Here is a 19,331-nt window from a genome sequence, read left to right as displayed (position 1 = left end):
CCGCACCTTTGATGTTACCGACTCTCGATGGACAGGACGCACCAGCACAGATGTGTCTGTGCTACCACGGACGAGACATTTCTCGCGGTGCATCGGTGCGAGCTGGTCCGCGATCGTCTGCAATATCACCGATCGTGGGAAGCCGCTTTAATATTCCGCTGGCACATGTAGATCAACATATTATTGTAAGTGGTAGTTAAAAGGTTAATTCTTCAATACTTATACCATTGTCTTAATTTTTTGCGTTGTGGATTTTTTTTTATTAAAAATGGAAGCTACTGTGTTCTAGGCTTAATTTGTCATAACTTCAAAGTGTTGACTACAGGGTATCAAGAAATAGGTAATTATCCCAAAAAGCAAGCAATCGCAATGACCAAATTCAGACCCGATGAGTGATTAACTAAAAAATCTTAAGCCTTTATAAAGCTACAATCAGAGTGATTTGGAGACATGACATGTCACATGTGACATGTCACATGGGCGTTCATGAAAACGAATATGTAAAAGAACTATTTAAAAAAGGGTTTGTAAATTCCTAAAATTACATCTTAGTCAGCAGTTTTGGAATATTTATATTAAGAAACTATTAAACAGTGTATGTTCAAAAAATTGAGCTTGAGATTGTGAACAAAATTAGCTTCAAAGAAGTTTTTACAGAACTGTAACAGTTTCATCAGCATAGTAGTGTAGGAAATTTAGATTGCTGCAGAGTTACTTACTGGCTATAGAGGAAATTAAGACCACAATATTTTTCTGGCATTTTAAAGTAGATACTATTTTAATGGGAATAAGCCACAATTAAAAGTTAAAATAAGTTTATTGGCCTTTTAATATCTACTTCGTAAATCGTTCTCAAACGACAAACATTAATAAATGAAACAAATTTTGTTTTTTGTTACTTAGTGAAAAATTCTTCTATAATTTAATTTTATCTGACTCATTTATATTGACAATTCAGACATATATTATACATTTTAAAGTAGACGACATTAAACTGATATTGCCAATATTGCTAAAATGCGTTCCTGTGACGACTTTATTGTAATATAGTTCATTCGATTACTTGAAACCAACTTTAACTGGAGAATATCCGTCAGAAAACAAATTATATAATAACACACTACCTTTCCTGGATATACTGGATACCTAGAACGATACTGGATATGAGACTCAGGTGTATAGAAAACCAATACACACCAACAGATATTAAAATTACAAATCAAATCAAAATATCAATATTAAAAGGGAATCATGAAATCCTTATACGATACAGCCAAATTTGCGTGTTCTAATGAAAATTCGTTCTTGGAGAAAAAACATTCGACCAAATAGAACAGAACATTTTAGAACGAGGTCCTACAGCATACACAATGAATAATACGAGGGAAATAACAATACCATACATAAAAGAATTATCAGAAAAACTTTAAAGGATAGGAAATAAATTCGTCATTTCAAGAACATTTAAAACAACAAACACACTGAGATCTATGTTATCTAAAACTAAACCTAACAATGAACAAGAAGGCACAAAAAATTGTATTATAAAATACCTTGTGAATACGATCAGTTTTATTTAGGTGAAACATCAAGACCATTAACTGTTAGAATAAGTGAACATCAATCTTAAATTAAAAATAGAGAATTTGGTACATCTCACATAATGTAAACACGGATGGTAAAATAAAACATTTCGAAATAAACAATAAACAGGTTTCAATGGAACGATTCAAGTATAGTCCTAAAAGAAACGGATTGTAAAAATAAATCAAATAAGCGGCTCTTATTATGCTAAATGAGACCAATGTTGACGCAAATTCCTCGGCAGAATGCAGTAGGATCTAGTTCATCATCATCACGTAGCGCTACAACCCTGGGTGGGTCTTGTCTGACTGTACAACTTTTTTCTAATTTGTTCGGTCTTCCATCAACCTAGGGTCAAATGGAATGTTCATTTTCCGGAGATATGCTTGGATGTTATTTAGTGCTATCTAGTAGGATCTAGTTAACCATATTATAATAAGAAGTTAATAAAAAGAAAATACCAGTATTAGTAAGTCAGTAACATATCGAGGATACATTATTTATGTTTTTTTAAATAACAAACATATATAATCAGAATTTAGTGTTTATTGAGAGTAAACAAAATGTAAGACCAAATACTTACCATGTCAGGATAGTAATATGAGGTTTTTTTTCTTCATAATTTACTATGGAATCACTCGCAGGAGAATTTTACTGTCATCATGGCATGCGGTTTTAAAGACGAGTTACATGCTATGATGTTTTTCTGACGGATATTCTCAAGTTAAAGTTGATTTCATGTAATCGAATGAACTATCTTACAATAAAGTCGTCCCAGGAACGCAACTCGGGAATATTGAAAATATATCTGAATTGTCAATATAAATGAGTCAGATAAAATTAAATTAGAAGAATTTTTCACCAGGTAACAAAAAACATAGTAACAAAATTTGTTTAATTTATTAATGTTTGTATTTTAAGAACGATTTCCAAAGTGAAAATTGAAATGTCAATAAACTTATTTTAACCTTCAATTGTGGCCTATCCCCATTAAAATAATATCTACATTAGAACCACAGGTCCTAATAAACAAAGAACTTCGAAGTTAGTAGAATAAATATGACCTAGAAGTCAACATCATGCTAATTAACAAGGAAGATGTTGGAGATTTACCTATGTATACGTATGTATATATGTATACAACTTACCATTAACGAAAAACTAGTGGATAAGCTTCGATGTACACATTTGCACAATAATAAATTAAGAATAAGATTACTCGCAGGAAATTAAAAATAGAATTAGAAAAGCGGTAGTAGTCACCAGCTAGCCAAGGTGTGTGAAGCTGACAATACGTTAAATGCTGTGACTTCCAAAGACTATTTCATGTTTCTAATTTGCCAGAGTATCCTTGTAATCGGCATGTATTTGGTTTTGGCTTATTTGATGACTAGACCGACCTGTTTCGCCAGCGTTTCCAAGCCTACGCTACGCTCTGTAGTGTCAATGTCCTCAGCGTATGATAAGATTTGTATCGAATTATTGTAAATAGTAACAAAGTCTGTCATTCGTGTATCCCGGACTACCTTTTCCATCTGATTAAAAAGAAAAATATGGGAAAGCACGTGGTATTCGTGTGTATTAAGGTATAAAAAATGCTTATTAAAAGCTTAAAATTTTAATTTTAAAGAAGATCATTTCGGAATTGAATCATTCCATCATCAGTTTAATAAAAAGTTGTTAAAAACATTGTATAGCCACATAAAAACATTGGAAGGACATCAGTATTAAAAAACAATCCTCATGGTATTTATAAAGGTAAATGCAATAGACTGTTAACTTGTTGATTAATATCAACATCAGTATATCTTTCTATCAGTTAGCCCTAGACTCCAACACAGATCAGAGGTAATGTAAGTCGATAAAACCTCACCAGCTACAGGGGGTCATGTAAGATGCCCCCAATTTCAGTTTTTATTAATCAACAAGTTAACAGTTTATTGCATTTACCTTTATAAATACCATGTGGATTGTTTTTTAATACGGATGTCCTTCCAATGTTTTTATGTGACCATACAATGTTTTTAACAACTTTTTATTAAACTGATGATGGAATGATTCAATTCCGAAAAGATATTCTTTAAAATAAAAATTTTAAGCTTTAATAAGCATTTTTTATACCTTAATACACACGAACACCACGTGGTTTGTATTCAACAGGTATACTAGCCACTCCTGGATATCTCCACTTCATGGTTTGTTCCAGTTTCACTTTTAAAAATATGGAAATTATTTTATTTTATTTTTTATTGCTATTGAAATGTTCTATTCTTTTATACCTAGTTCCTCATTAAACGTTTATTTTGAAACTAGCAACAAGAAGATTCATCGGCGCATTGTTAATGTACATTGATTCATATGGTGTTAAACTATTAAACAGTTTTGTCGATTGTCTCTGCATGCGTTATTTCTTTTTTTTTTGAGTTAGTAGATCAGTAGTTTGTATAGTTTATTACTTGATTTTGCTTGATAATATAAAATAAATGTTTTATTATTATTGGAATTTTTATATGTAGCTGACTCTACTATTATTTAGTGCATACCATGTTGCCAATTTTTTTCGGTGTAAATGTCACTTCTTCTTCTTAGAATGCCGTGTCGCTACAGAGGTTGGCAATCAAAATGGCTCTTTATTTTTAAACTTGCTGCTCTAAACAAATCAATCGATGTGCATTGATACCAATCACGTATTCTTCCTTTAATATTTCCTATATAATGAGTCTCAAAATTTCATATTTTGGTCTCCTCATCACGTGGCCTAGGTATTCTAGTTTTCTTTTTTGTATAGTGGTGATTATTTCTTTTTCTTTCACCAATCCTCTGAAGTACTTCTTTATTTGTAATTTTATCAGTTCATGATATTTTTAATACACTGAGGTATAACCAGAATTTAAAAGCCTCGATTTTTTTTAAATGCTATTTTATTAGTATCAAGTCTCAGCTCCATATAATAATATTAAAAATATGTAACATTAAATGATAAATAGTCTGATTTTTCAATTTCTGCACGTTAGATTCGGCTTCATTCGTATAAATGCTAACCTGGCAATCTCTATTCGTCTGTTTATTTCTGCAGTTTGATCATTGGTTTCATTGATCAAAGTTCCCAAATACTGATATTTTTCTACTTATTCTATCACGTTACCAGTTATTCTTAACATGTGGTGTAAATGTTGTGGTCTTTTTTTAATTAATATAAATTTGGTTTTTTTTTGGCATTTATAGTAATTCCCATCTCCGAACTATTCATACTTAATCTTTCGATTAGATGTTGTAGATCTTCTAATGATCACAGTGTAATCTGCATCTCGTAAGTCGTTAACTAATTTTTCGTTAACGGTAACTCCTGCTTTGTTATTTGCTATTATTGAGCGTGTTGTTGTAAATTTCTTCAGAATATAAGTTAAACAAAAGTGGCGATAACTCGCATCCCTGTCTCACTCTTCTACAGATCTTAATTTCTTCTGATGTTGTTTATGCATTGATATTAGTTTTTGAAAAACTAATATCAAATGTCATCTAGATGTTTACAAATACTGTAGTTTTAAAAATAATGTGTACAGCAAATCTTCTCAAAAAAATTGAGAAATAATATATAATAGTAACATTAAATTGTTTATTAACCTACCTTAAATGTAATTTTCGAAAAAAAAATTATTAAAAAAATGAAAAAGATTACAGAAATAATTAATTTTCTATTAATTTCATATTAAAAACTTGTCACCACAATAAATTTGTAATAATTTTCCTGTGGAAACAATTTTATCTGGCTACATCATTTTGTAACTACACAATCTTTAATATACTTTACTTTTTAATGCATTCTCAGTTTTTGGAAAACTTATTTATATATATATTATCGATTTTGACTTTTACCATTAATCTAAAGGGCAAAGCTGTTCAAACGCCTGTGAAGCTGTACTGCTACATGCATCAATAACATTCTCTAATGATATTTTGAAGTATATTAGGAACAGCCTAATTTAAATATTGGACAAACAGGTAGAATACTTGGAAAACGAAGATTAGTAAACGCTGCATATAAATATTTTCGAAGAAAGGACAACCATATATTTTATTTAAAATAATCCATTTAAATTATGCAATAGGAGTATAATATATAGCTTTTATTTAATTTTAGAAAACAAGTTTAAAGCTGCAAGTACGGCAATGCAAATTTTGTTAAACCAAATGTTTTAGAAATTCCAGTACATCTATAATTCTTTGAATTCTAAAGGCTTTTAAATATATCAATGCTGTGTTTAGTTTCTTTTATGGAGAAGGAAACAATATACCCTTCAATTTGACAACATTCTTATATAATATACCCTAACCTATACTAACCTAAAAACCGAATTTATATTCTTGTTTTTAATTTCTTAATTTTTTTTCACTCTGTTGATTAAAAATGGCTCCAAGATATTTAAATTGTCTTACTACAACTGTAATCCTTCAAGTGAAAGGATAATAAAAGAAAACGTAAGCAAATTCTTTTCTCTCACTTTTCACCACATTAACTTTACTGTTAAACAAGTTAATTATATTCTGTTTTTGTGTGCTTCATACCAATGATTTATCGGTATAATGTTTTTTCTTTATCTTCAGATTTCCGAAGCCTTCGAAAGTCACACAATTGGAACGATGCCATAGGATTTTTCGAAGATATTTGCCAATGTTGTTCTCTAGTTTTTATGATCGCTTAAAGAACAGTTATATTTGCATGCCAGGAGAAACCTCACATTCACTGAATGAAACAAGAAGAAATACTAAGCGGAAAAATAAAATGTATGTTCATTAGAGATAAAAATATTCATATAAATAAGGTGTGTCAAAAACTGAAGCAACATTCAAACTGACTATAAAAGTCATGAACTATTTAAAAAGTTAAATATTTGGTCCGAGATTTTAAATCACAAACAAAAAAGGAACTATACAAGACTGCGTTTTATTATCACTATTATACAATATATAATGAGGAAAGTACTAAAAGAATGGGTGGAGGGTTCACTATAAGAGACTGAAAAATCAGTAACCTGCCATACGCAGATTACACTTATGATAGCAGCAAACGAAGTCGAAATAATCGCTCATTAAATGCCTAAGCCGGAGAAGCAAAGAATTCTGACTTTAAATGAACACCAAAAAAACAAAAATACTCATCATACACAATGCAAATACTCCTCTATTGCACATACGCTAAGCGGCGAATTTCAAAACGGTAGACATATTTGATGACCAATAATGGCGATAGCAATAAGATAAGAGTTACATCGAAACAAAGGACGAAAATCAACTAGATGGACAGGTGATATAAAGCGAATCACCACAAACTGGATGTAAGGCCTACGTTCAACAGTGGACAAATATAGGCTAGTTGATGATGAATGACCAAAGATCCTCAATAATCAAGCGTAAATTAGCACTGGCCCGAACCGCAACAGCTAAATTAATTAAAATTTGAAAAGACCTAACAATAACAAGAAATATTCCCATATAATGGGCTAAAACATGCCCTTTAAAAAAATCGATAGAAAAAAGATCGACGGCTTTGAAATAGAAATAGAAGAATTCCATGCGTGGCCTGAACAGACCATAGAACCAACCTGTCAATTCTGGAAGTACTTAATATAAAAGACAGGCTATTAAAAAAAGTGAACCGAGCATACTTAAATTATTTCAGCTATATAGCCAAAAAAAAAGGGAACTATGGAACTATTGGTAGAAGAAGGAAAGGTAGAGGAAGAAAGATCAAGAAGAAGATTTCCAAGAAGATAAGTAGACCAAGTAAAGACTCTGGTGGGAAAATTCCCATATGAAGACACCCATGTGGCATAGAATCGCAGCCAATGGATACAGCAACCTAACAATATTTAGAGTGTCACCATTCCTTGACAAGGGCTTTGAGTATGGGGAGAAAAAGACATTTATTATCAAGGCCGCATACGACAGTGTCAAGAGAACAGTGCTATACCAATCAATGTATGAGTTTGGTATACCAGAGAAACTTATCCGACTAACGAGAATGACAATGTCTAACTTAGAAGCCAGTGTTAGAATACAGGGAGAGAATTCTAGATCCTTTGAGATAAAAGATGGACTCAGACAAGCGAGATGTTGAGCAATATCTCCTAGAATTGGAAACAGCGGCGAAACAGGTCGGTCTAGTCATCAACGAGAAGACAAAACCAAGTACATGTTGGTTACAAAGGATCCGATAGCAAATGAGGAACGAGAAACAGTCTTTGGAAGTCATACATTTGGACATGTTGACAACTTCACATACCTTGGGTCGCTATTGACTGCTACCAATAAAACAAGCGAAGAAATCAAAAGACGAATAAATCTTACAAATAGGGCATACTATGGACTCCAAAAGCATTTCCACTCAAGAAACATTCAAAGAAGAACTAAAATTATTATATACAAAACATTGCTGAGGCCGGTTCTCACATATGGAGCAGAAACATGGACTCTAACGCAGAAAGATGAAAGACTTTGGGGAATATTTGAGCGTAAAATACTCCGCAAAATATTTGGAGCTATAAACGACCAAGGGCAGTGGCGCAGAAGATATAATTTTGAATTGTATCAGCTCTTTGATGAGCCAGATACCATAACGTTCATTAAAACACAGCGACTTAGATGGGCTGGACACATAATACGAATGCCAGAAAATACGATTGCTAAAAAGCTAATCACAGGAACACCTGTAGGAAGAAGAAGTAAAGGCCGACCGCGAATTAGGTGGTTAGATGGAGTTAAAACCGACTTACGGATATTAAAAATCAGAAGATGGCAACATGTTGCCAGAAACCGAACACAATGGTGACGAATCTTAGAGCAGGCCAAGATCCACAGAGGATTGTCGAGCCAAAGATGATGATGATTATCAATAGTAGTAATGTAGAATAAATAATATCTAATCTGATACTTTTTCCCTGTTTACACTGCTTCTACTAATTTGATATATCTAATACAGGTTAGAGACCAAGAGTTTATAAAACAGAAGATTTTTTACAGAGCTTGAAGTTGAAGAGCTTCAACTAAAGACAAAAGTCAAACAGAGTTCTTAGGTCTCGTATTTGATATTTAATTTATAACATATAACTAACTATTCAGAAAAGAGTTACAAAATTCCACACCTGGTATTTCAATAAAAGTCGAGATAATCAGCAATCTCGAATGCAGTGGCACACAAAGGTAAAAGCTGCGAGTAAACCCTATGACATGAGGCTAACTGTAGGAATATACACATCCTTTTAGTAAGCAAAAGTTTGTTTTTGGCACATTACTTGGTCTCTTTTAGAACGTATAGTTTGAAAACGACAAAGCTGGAATGGCATTTGACGGAATGAGAAATATACTTTTTAATATAAGCCTTAATGTACCGTTTCGAATAAGATTAAAGGCTCCGGCGCAGAGTATGCGATCTATCGCGGGGAACAGCTATATCTGACCGAGGCCAGCGGGCAATCTGCTTGTACTACACACGATTGCATTATCCCCGCCACACAAAGCACGATATGTGGCAGCGAGCTAGTCTTTTAGTCTTTATTGGACCTTATTGCTTCGCAGCACGATACAGTTGTACAAAATTACAAATTTATGGCGCGTTTAATTTGGTAGAATTCTGATCCTCCAAACATTCTCGCGGCATACGAAAATATTTGAAAAATATATTTTCATGTGATTACAGTTCAATACTCAAGCGGTATTATTCCCCAAATTTTTCTGTCTTCTTACTGATATTATATAAACAATATGGTCTTTTTTCTACTATTTCACAACAATAATAGAAGCAGCTGTTCCTCCTCGTCCTAGCTTCTCATTTCCAGTAAAATTGGTATATTGCAACATAAATAATAAAATAACTATAAAAACTAACGATCTGTTTTCAATAAAAAAGTAATACTGTATTGCTTATAAAGATATCTCATCATCTGTGATGTCCCCATATCTCAGATCGCCGCGACGATGGCCGGATCGCTGTTCACCGCGGCCGATCACGTGCTGTTTGCCTGAGCCGTTTGTCTTGTCAGTTCTCTTATCTGCTCAAATCTTTAGAAGTATGGTGCTATTGTCGAAAATTTATGAAAGAATCCGCAAGGATATGGGTATATCACAATTCTTTTGAAGCTATTAGATCTTTCAAAAAGGGCCAGGCAGCAAAATGTAATCAAGAATTAGAGGACTACAATACATCCGAAAAGGTCACAGTCAAATGGGCCAATAGCCCATTGAATCTATCTAATACAATTCTTGAAGGACTTGAAGAAAACCAGAAATATTGAAATCAGTAGGATCAGCGTATTATGAGTACGAAATAATAAATATCGTCTTTGACAATTAGTTCTGTGGGTAAAATCGAAGTTAGTAAAGATATAGGTCGATGAAGATCATGGACAAAATGTTTAGACAATTGACCGGAATGTCATGCACCGAACTATTCTAATCAGCTGTTGACAAAATAACAAAATTAAGGTGACCAATGTTGTCGCAAATATCCAAAAATTAGCACTAAAAGATGAAGAAGGATATATATCGAAATTTATTGCAACTTTTTTTTTCAGCATTAATCATCTTTCTATTTTACAGATATTTGTTTTATTAGATCACTTGCTGGGATCATTCTTTTAAACTGAAATTGAACAGTGTTTGTTGTTTCAAATAAAAATGGGACTTTTAAATGGATTTTTCAAAATTTAATGGATTATTAAATTAGATATATTTAATTATTAAACGAAAAGTATAGGTCTTTGTTTTATACTTTTTTAAGAAATCTGTTCCTTTCGGTCCCTAAGGATTAAATCGGGTCCTGTAGCATCAACAAAGGCGTCCTGAAATGTGGAGCCCTGGTATTGCTTAAGCGGTTTGCTTGGTATTCGTCAAAGTAGAAAGTACCGAAATAATGGTTGCATTTAATAAAGATTTTTCCTATTTATCATCAGTTAGCGCTACAACCAAGTACAGCCTCACCCTTTGTGAGCCCAGGCCTACCTTACAATATTCTCTATCTTTTCCTGTCTAGTGTCTGTCTTCTCCATCCTTTTGTTCCAATCTCCCTTAAATCGTTTTGTACATCGTCCAGATATCTGAGTTCTTCCCCTTCTTCTTCCTACCAACCTGTTTAGCATGGTTATTTCAGCAGCTCACTAAATAATATTGCCTTCTCCACAGACCCTGTTTGTTAATTCAGCCATATATGATGCTCAATACTTTTCTTTTAAAGCATCGTTCTACCAGTTAAAGTTTGCACTTTGTTGCTCTTGACATATTTTTCGCTCTTAGTTGAGGGCCTTGTCCAAGATTTTTTGTATTATTGAACGTATTTATAAACAGTGGTTGCTACGATTGCTGAAAAGATATTATTTTTTGTCATAGTTTTGAATGTTTTATGCCAGATGTTATAAGTTTATTACGAACCACATCAACATGTACGAGATGTACGTATCAAGTGGTGTCAGATCAGGTGAGTGAAAAGAATTTGTAAAGTATCTTTCACAATCAATTAGTCTATTTTCAAAACGTTTGCGAAGTAAATCTATGGAGCATGTGGCTGTATGGCTCGTTACGATATCATATTGAAATGATTGCCTGTCCAACTGCAGTCTATATGAACCAAAAATTTTCCAAAACTCTTCCCGAAAGGTATAATAATATTCTTTCTATAATGCAAGTAAGTGATAGTAACTGGATAATACCAATATAATAAATATCAATAAAATTAGGATAAATAACCCATTTCCCTACATATCATTCTAAATGGTAACACTGTGAGGTGGTTTCTCTACAATATCATTTGAGCACTCAAACCCAAGGAATGGATCTGTTTGATCTGAAAACCAAATATATTTTTATAAATCGTCACATTCGTACATTATGCACTTAGATATTCTAATTGTTTTTTTAATAATTTTGTCTATCCCTCTTTATCATGTCATATCGCCATTTTTGCACTTTTGCCTTTCTTCCATCATATCTAAAATTTGGTTTTTCATTAGTGATTTTTTTTATTTTAGGTGATTTGAATAATTTTTATTGTATGTCTTCTAAGATTCTATGTAAAGTTCCTATTTTGCATCATCCTGTTATATAAATAAATAACTAATAATTTTGTCCTATAAATAAATTTACCTTAAAGTGTATCTATTTTCATATATAGTGTCATGTAATATATTGTATGTCGCTATACGTCCGGCGATAAATAAGATGCTATGTAGTGCCCTTTTGGTAGTCACCTTGTTTTTTTTTCTATTGCAATATATTCGTTATATTCTCTTCTTTCATTTGCAATTTTGCATATTGGGATTCGATCAGTTGTTTATTTTGTACTCAGACAGAGGTCTTCTTTGAGTCAATACACCAAAATTTGTCTTATGGGAAATCTATTTTTATCCGTAGTGCCCTATGATATCTCGTATGTAACCATACGTTTATTAATAACAAAGATGATGTGTAGTGCGGTTTTGGTAGTGGCCTTGTTTGTTTTTTCTATCTTAGTATATTCGTTATATCCTCCCTTTTCATTTCACTCACTCCAATCGGACCAATAAAAACGTAGATTTGATGTAATGCCTGTAATGATGTTATGTATGTCTTTTTCTATCTCACCATGTTCGCTATCACCTCTCCTTTCCAATGATGTACCATCCGTCACAATCCGACAAACTTTTGTACCTCAACAACAAAACACTCAAAAAATATTTGAATCATCAATTTGTAGAATGAGTTTCAAGAACAAAATATGATTGAAATGTCAGTTGGTAGTTCAAATTTCTTTTGTAGGTGGCGCTAGGAGTTATCGTACCTGACAAACAGTGTGAGTTGTCGTCCTAGTCTTTTATGGAGGTATTTATGTATTCGTCTTACTTCTGTCTTAAATCGTATTTTTTGTTTACACTGCGTCGTATCTTCTTTGTCTTGAGTTTTTTCTATCAATCAGTGGGTTAAGGTCCTACTTGTAGGCTCCTGGGTATGTCCTCACCGGTGTTATGGAGTAAATAGAACAATACATAATATAATAAATAAACAAATACATATATTATGAGCGTAATCTTAATTTCGGTAATAATTATTATGTTGGCGAATACTCTACTTGATTAATTATGAATATAATTGGAGAGAAGCTTTTGGCGATCGACCCAATTGGATGATTTAAAAGTCTTAATAATACACTGTTCTTTTTTTTAATTATAATACTTTCTGTAATCTTGCGGTTAAATTAAATTGAATAGTGCGCAATATCTTGGAATATAAAACATTTAATAAATATAGTATAAAAAAATTCTGAATTTATGTTTTTCTTAATCAAGTTTGTAATATCACATGGTTTTCTCAAAATATCATTATCTAAGAAGCGAGAATGTTTATAAGCGCCATTTTAAATAGAAATTAATCAGTAACAGCTATCAAAGGAAGCATTGGCATGCTTTTATCAGACAAGTTTTAAATTAAAACAATGCTTGATTTTTTTACTGAATATGTATTCACATATGTTTTCCTTATTTATCGTTTAATTAACTTATTTTTTAATCTTAATATTATTTATATTTTTCTTTATGCTTATGCTTTACTTATCTCGTAGAGAGGATACGGCAAAATTTTGGCCTCGAAGAACTTTATGATAAAAAAATAATAGTTTTTTTCAAATAATAGAAGCCCAGAATTTTGCGACAATCTATATAAATTATGATTAGTAATCTTTAACTAAATGTAAGCAGAAAGCACTTCTAAACAAATAAAGACTTTTTCAATGTCAAAAATCATTGCCTACAGTTTCCATTAAGTTTTCCAAAACCAGAAAATACATACCTGCATCCACTTCCCTATGGTCGCAGGTAAATCAAGTTCCGTTCTCTACAAAAATCAGTGCAAAAGTTAGAAGTCAGAGAATGAGGTGCGGCTGTATCTAAGTTAATCCTAATCATGCTATGACTAACCTTCATAGTACACTATTGAGCCTAATCCTTCTGAAATGAGTTACCTTCTAGCTCTAGATACTTAGGTCTGACTAAGAAAAAGAATTGCTCTAGTGATCGAGAGGTCTTTGAAGAATATCTATTAAAAAAACATATTTTTAAAAGAAACTTTTGCTTTCTGTATAATTTTCCCAAAAAAAATATGGCAACGATCGAAGAGAATAAACGATTGGTCAAGTAAAAATGTCTCATCTTTTGTCTAGTATCTACATTTTTCATTATTGACAGTTCTAGCTTTCTGACGAATTACAAATTTTTTAGTATGTATTGTTTAAACTTCTTAAAAGAGGTAACGTGTAATAGAAGATATGTGAAAAGGTAAAGGAGAATCTGTAATAACCGTAAATGATCGGTTATATGTATATATTGTTATAATCATAGATCTCTATAAATTAAAGAAATGAATTATTGACTATTCTTTTATTATAATAATATAGCAAAAAAAGTAATGTATTTAAATATGATATAAAAATATGCATTAAAAAAGATTAGTACCTAAATAGATAAAACGGTTTGTTTATTAGCAAACAGTGGAATTCGGAATTTCTTCCAAAGAATTAAAATAAACTAAGTTTATTTATGAATAGATTTATCGACCAATGAAATTGGACACAATAGAAGAAGGGCAAGGGAAGGGGCCGGCAAGGTTGGAAGATGAGTAAAGACTCTTGGTTTTAATTCTTAAGAGAACAAGGTTGTGTAGAATAATTAGAGGCCAGGTTTCCGTGTAAAGAGTAAAAAGTTAAATTTAAAACAGTCTGAATGTCTCCTAATTGTTTCCCACTCGAGTGGTTAGCGTACAAATGTGCCATCTACATACATCAATATCGTTTTCTGTTTCAGTGTCACTGTGTAACACTGTATTGATTACCAATTCAAACACGAGATATTGGCGAATTGTGCTCCTACGCCATATAGTGGCTTTATATATTAAAGCGATTGTAGGATTTGCTAGAAGATGTAACTTTTACACATTTCGTATAGCGCGAAGAATAGAAAACGATATTATTAAATTATTTGTGTTTACGCCATAAAAGTAAATGGCACCTTTTTATGCTAACCACTTAAGTAGGAAACAATTAAGGAGACATTCGTTGGCCTTTTGCATTTAATTTATTATTTTCAGGCCCATTGTCTGATGAGGCCATGGGAGAGCAAAATGACGTCATAACATTGTGTTGATTACCAATTTAAACACGATAGATCGACGAATTGTCTTCATACATCATTTACTGGCGTATATATTATATATATATATATATATATATATATATATATATATATATATATATATATATATATATATATATATATATATAAATGCATTAGATTTAATAATAAAACAAAACATAAAAATAGAACATTTCTTTTAACTCCCACACAATCTCATCATCTTGGCATGTTTCTCTGTAAACACAGAATATTCGTGTGCAAAATAATTTGTAGTAATTCTCAACATGGTGAGTTATGCAAAATAAAATTGAATTTATAATCAAGCCGATATGGGGACCCTTAGAATCTCTAAGGTAGTTTTTAAAATGGTGTCGGTATACTGAGAAGAACTTCGCATACAGAAAAGAAAAGACTAGTTTCACATAGTATGGTTGAAAAGTCATCGGGAAATATAGGGTAACGAAATAACTAGTCAACTTGCTAAGTAAATCACCTGTAAAATATTTCGTTCCAGAGCCTACTTTATGAGCGTCAAAAGTACAGTTAGGGGAAAAGGATCTGGATCCGAACACAACATAACTCACACTGGAAAAGTATATTCCATCCAGCACCTGGCAAAATGTATATTGGATATACACGTGCTAGTGTACAAACTAAAGTACTGAGAACAAGCAGTAGTTATAACAGGCTTTTTTTGCTCCATATGCTTAAGTCAGCATGCACAAAGTAAGATTGTTTCGTGGAGATTTAAGCTGCACACTCTGTGGCCTAGAACTATTTAACCGACGGCTTCTCTGGAAAAGAACATTTCTCTGCGAAATAAGGAAAAGCCCCCCCCCCCACCAAAAAAGACTAGCAGCGGCAATAGAATATTGCTAGAGCACTTCTCCCTACCTGTCATACAAGGTGACTTATGAAAAGGAATGAGAGTGACTTAAGAGAGATGTGAAGAGCCGTCGCGTCGTTTAAGGTGACGACTTCGCACTTATTATCCGAGACAAGCTCTTGTAGGACCACACTACTTTTATTCCACATAACCAAAGTTAAGTTGACCGAACTGCAAACTTCACATGTCCTCTCTCCACTGAGGACGTAAGTTTGCGGTACAATCCCACTATGAAGACATGTAGTAGAGGAGTAGGATTTTCGGCTAGATTGAGACCTTATTCCTACCTGCGTTCACCTTTTCGCCTGTTATGGGGATAACAGATGGGTATTCGTGTAGCAAAGCAGGGACTACGTGGAAGATAGAGCCCCACGCTGTTTCGGCAAAGAGTCACCTTCAAATGATGTCGGACTTGTAAGGCCAGTGGTGTCGCTCACGGCCATATGCCAAAAGGCCAGGAGGATGAGGGTCACCCTTGCGCTCGCAAAAATTATCTTATATATTTTCAATATTATTATATGAAACTCAGACTTGGATAGAAATAAAAAATGCAATTTAAAAAGAATCGAGGCTTTCGAACTCCGGTTAAATCGCAGGGTAGTAAAAATATCATGGACTGATATAATTACAAATATATAATTATTGAAAAAGGTTGTTAAAGAAATAGAACTAATAATCACTATAAAAACAACACAACTAGAATACCTAAGCCAGGTAATGATGAGGTAATGATGGGACCAAAATAGGAAATTTGTAGACTTATAATACAGGGAAAGATTCAAAGGAGAAGATCTGTTGGCCGAATTCTTGGTTAAAGAATATAAAATATTTTATAATTGTGTTTTCAAACACGACTTGACCTACATTCTGGCACTATTTTATATATTTCCTTTTATTCCATACGTAATACGTTTTTCCTAATATCGTCATTTCGTTCGTTTTCGTATTGTTTTTAATTATTTATAAGAGTCTTTTTATTTTGATATTGTAATATTCTTAATACTGTTTATCGTTGCTCTCAAATTTTTATTTTTTATTTTATTTTTATTTTTTTATTTTTAAGTTTTGTTTAGGTATTTAGGTTTGGATAGTTGCATTCTCATTTTTTTTTATTTTTACTCTTTTTATGCGTTTGTTTTAGAGTAGCGGATAGGTACTCTCCAATCCCGATATAAGATAGATCTACTTTAGGAATGCAAAACTGTCATACCTTGATACTTCCCAAATTATGTACTGGAGAGAAATCATGTCCTCATTTACAGCCAATATCTACCATATCCTATCAATTTTTCCAACCAACTCACTAACACGCCTGGCAAGAGCGGTGTTTAAATGCCAAAACTACCCAACGGAAACAGCCAGTCAAGAAAAGGGCCCTCGTTTCCTTACCGATGTAAGAATTAATAATAATTTACCAAAGATGGAATCTACCCAGAGAGCACTTCGAATTGGTTGGTCGAAATCCTTCTGTGAGGCACCGTGGGAATGGGTAAGTGGCCGTAGTATTCCAGGCCCTTCTTTCTCTCTTGGTGATAAAGAATAGCATATAACAAAAAAAAATCTTATCATCACCCTTTATGAACGATTTTAAAGTTGAAAGAGCTTTTGAAGTTATAACTGATCTAACACAGAAATTTTGGAAAGACCACAAAACGGTGCAAATTTTACAAACAGTGCAAAATGAAAACTGGTTTTATAATGGCTAAACAACACTAGATACAAAAAATTTTTCGCATCATAATGAATTAAATCTAATGAGAAGAAACTCATATTCAGGATTTAGTTTGTTAATGATTTTATTGGATGTCTGGGATACATACGAAGAATAAACAGCAGAAAATTTTCATAACAATACTTCCAAAAATAATATGAAGAAAAATAGAATTGAGAAAGGTTACAGAAGAAAGAAAGAATGAAGCAATAGAGGGTCTAAAGCGACTTATAGATATTTAGATCTAGACACGTAATAAGAAATACAAAATGGGCAGTAATGGCAAGTTTTAAAACACCTAGCACTATTAAATAGCGAAAATGTAACGATATAGATAAATTAATAGCGACGAGTGAACGAAACTTTGAATAAGTTGGCCGACTTTGAATTTTGGAGTTTCAGAAAAATCCTACGAATATCATGGACTCAAATGATATCAAACGCAGAAGTTACCAGAAGAATAAGAAATAAAGCTGAAATAATATTGACTATCAAAAGAAGAAAACTTAAGTACTTAGGCCATGTTTTGAGAGGACAAAGATACTCATTATTGCAGCTTATTATGCAAGGCAAAATTCGAGGGAAGTGAAATGTGGGAAAATGAAAAATACCGTGGCTTAAGAACTTAAGGGAATGATTTGAATGCAGTAGTGCAGAACAGTAGAGCGGCAGTCAACAGGGCCGCATAACCATGATGATTTTCAACCTGCGATAGAAGATGGAACTTAAAGAAGAAAAAGATAAAAATAATATCATTATTATAGACAATCATTGAACCAGTTAAGGTAATACAGAGTTACGAGAATTCCATATTGAAAAAGAGAAATCGTGATGCCAAATTCATTATACATTAGACACGAGAACACAACTGACCTAACACTTAAGAAGCTCGAAAAGTTAATTTATATTTATATATATTATTTATATTATGTGATGTATGTGTTGATTAAATGCCTTGTTACTAAGTAAAGCCGGGTTCATTGTTTTTGCAAATAATGGCACATTATATGCCAACGACTGCGGTACTTCATGAGAGTACCAATCCAACCTAAATGATTTTTTTTTAATAGAAATTCCCATTTCCGACAGGATTTAAATTCAAGACTGCAAGAAAACAATCACTGCACCATTGGACCGTTAATTAAAAATATTGTGGCTCTTTAGAGTCGAAAATATATATCGTTTTACTTTGTTACAATAATAGCAGTTTCTGTAAAAATATTTTGTAACATTTTACAAAATAGTTTATAGATTGATTTTGCTTGTTGTCGTTTTGTTTTCATTACGTCTGTTTAAGATCATGCTTTAATTTAAAATTCTTGCAAGAAAATTATTAAAAAACTTTTAATTTTAATCTTGAATTCTCAGAAATTATATAATGCTAAATTAGGTGAACAAATACCTACTCAATTTGCAAGGTTTTGAAACTACTTTCTTGTGGCATATTCATGTACTTTGTATTCATGTACATATATTGTGTGTGATTATGCCACAATGATTGGTTGTAATGAAAATCACATTTTTAACTAACCAATGTTTCACGTTTCCATTTTCATTCAGGAAATCATTTTCAAAAAAGATTATTATACAAACTCTGGGAAATATATATATACCTACTTAGTCGTCAGAGACGAAAATGTCACTAAACCTCATAACCTCAAAAAACCATACGAACGAACTGAATTTTACCGAGATTGTCAATTTTACGACGCCAAAAAAGCTGCAAAAAAGTTTACCACTTTTACTTCTCGGCTTTTCCGTAAAACCTTCCTCGTAGATGGGAGTAAACGGAAAAAAACGATTTACCAAGAATCTGTAGGCCATAGAAAAAAATGTTTTAAACAAAAAAGATAGCTAAGATAATTTTAAGCAAAAATGTCTTTTTTGTAGAATAAACCGTTCTCTTAGAAACAACGCTTGAATCAATCAGCGATTTTTAATTTGTAAGAGCGCGAAATAAATGTTTAATAACGTTTGTTTCAGATCGACGGTAAAAATT

At 32.4% G+C, this 19,331-nt stretch overlaps 1 protein-coding gene across 25 annotated transcripts in view; it reads right to left on the bottom strand.

Annotated features, from left to right (window-relative positions):
• The window catches only part of cac (calcium voltage-gated channel subunit cacophony), a 405,056-nt gene that overhangs the window by 119,086 nt on the left and 266,639 nt on the right, over positions 1-19,331 (bottom strand). For 16 of the 25 annotated variants that reach the window (XM_072539658.1, XM_072539662.1, XM_072539656.1 and 13 more), the window contains one exon: positions 13,396-13,440. The exons of the other annotated variants lie outside the window; for them this stretch is intronic. In XM_072539658.1, coding sequence (XP_072395759.1) covers positions 13,396-13,440 — 45 coding nt within the window. The remainder of the gene's footprint in view (positions 1-13,395; positions 13,441-19,331) is intronic. 25 annotated transcript variants of the gene reach the window in all.

The sequence above is a fragment of the Diabrotica undecimpunctata genome, chromosome 1, assembly GCF_040954645.1.
Source record: "Diabrotica undecimpunctata isolate CICGRU chromosome 1, icDiaUnde3, whole genome shotgun sequence".
In the NCBI taxonomy this organism is placed as follows: domain Eukaryota; kingdom Metazoa; phylum Arthropoda; class Insecta; order Coleoptera; family Chrysomelidae; genus Diabrotica; species Diabrotica undecimpunctata.
This window is presented reverse-complemented; position numbering and strand designations above follow the sequence as displayed.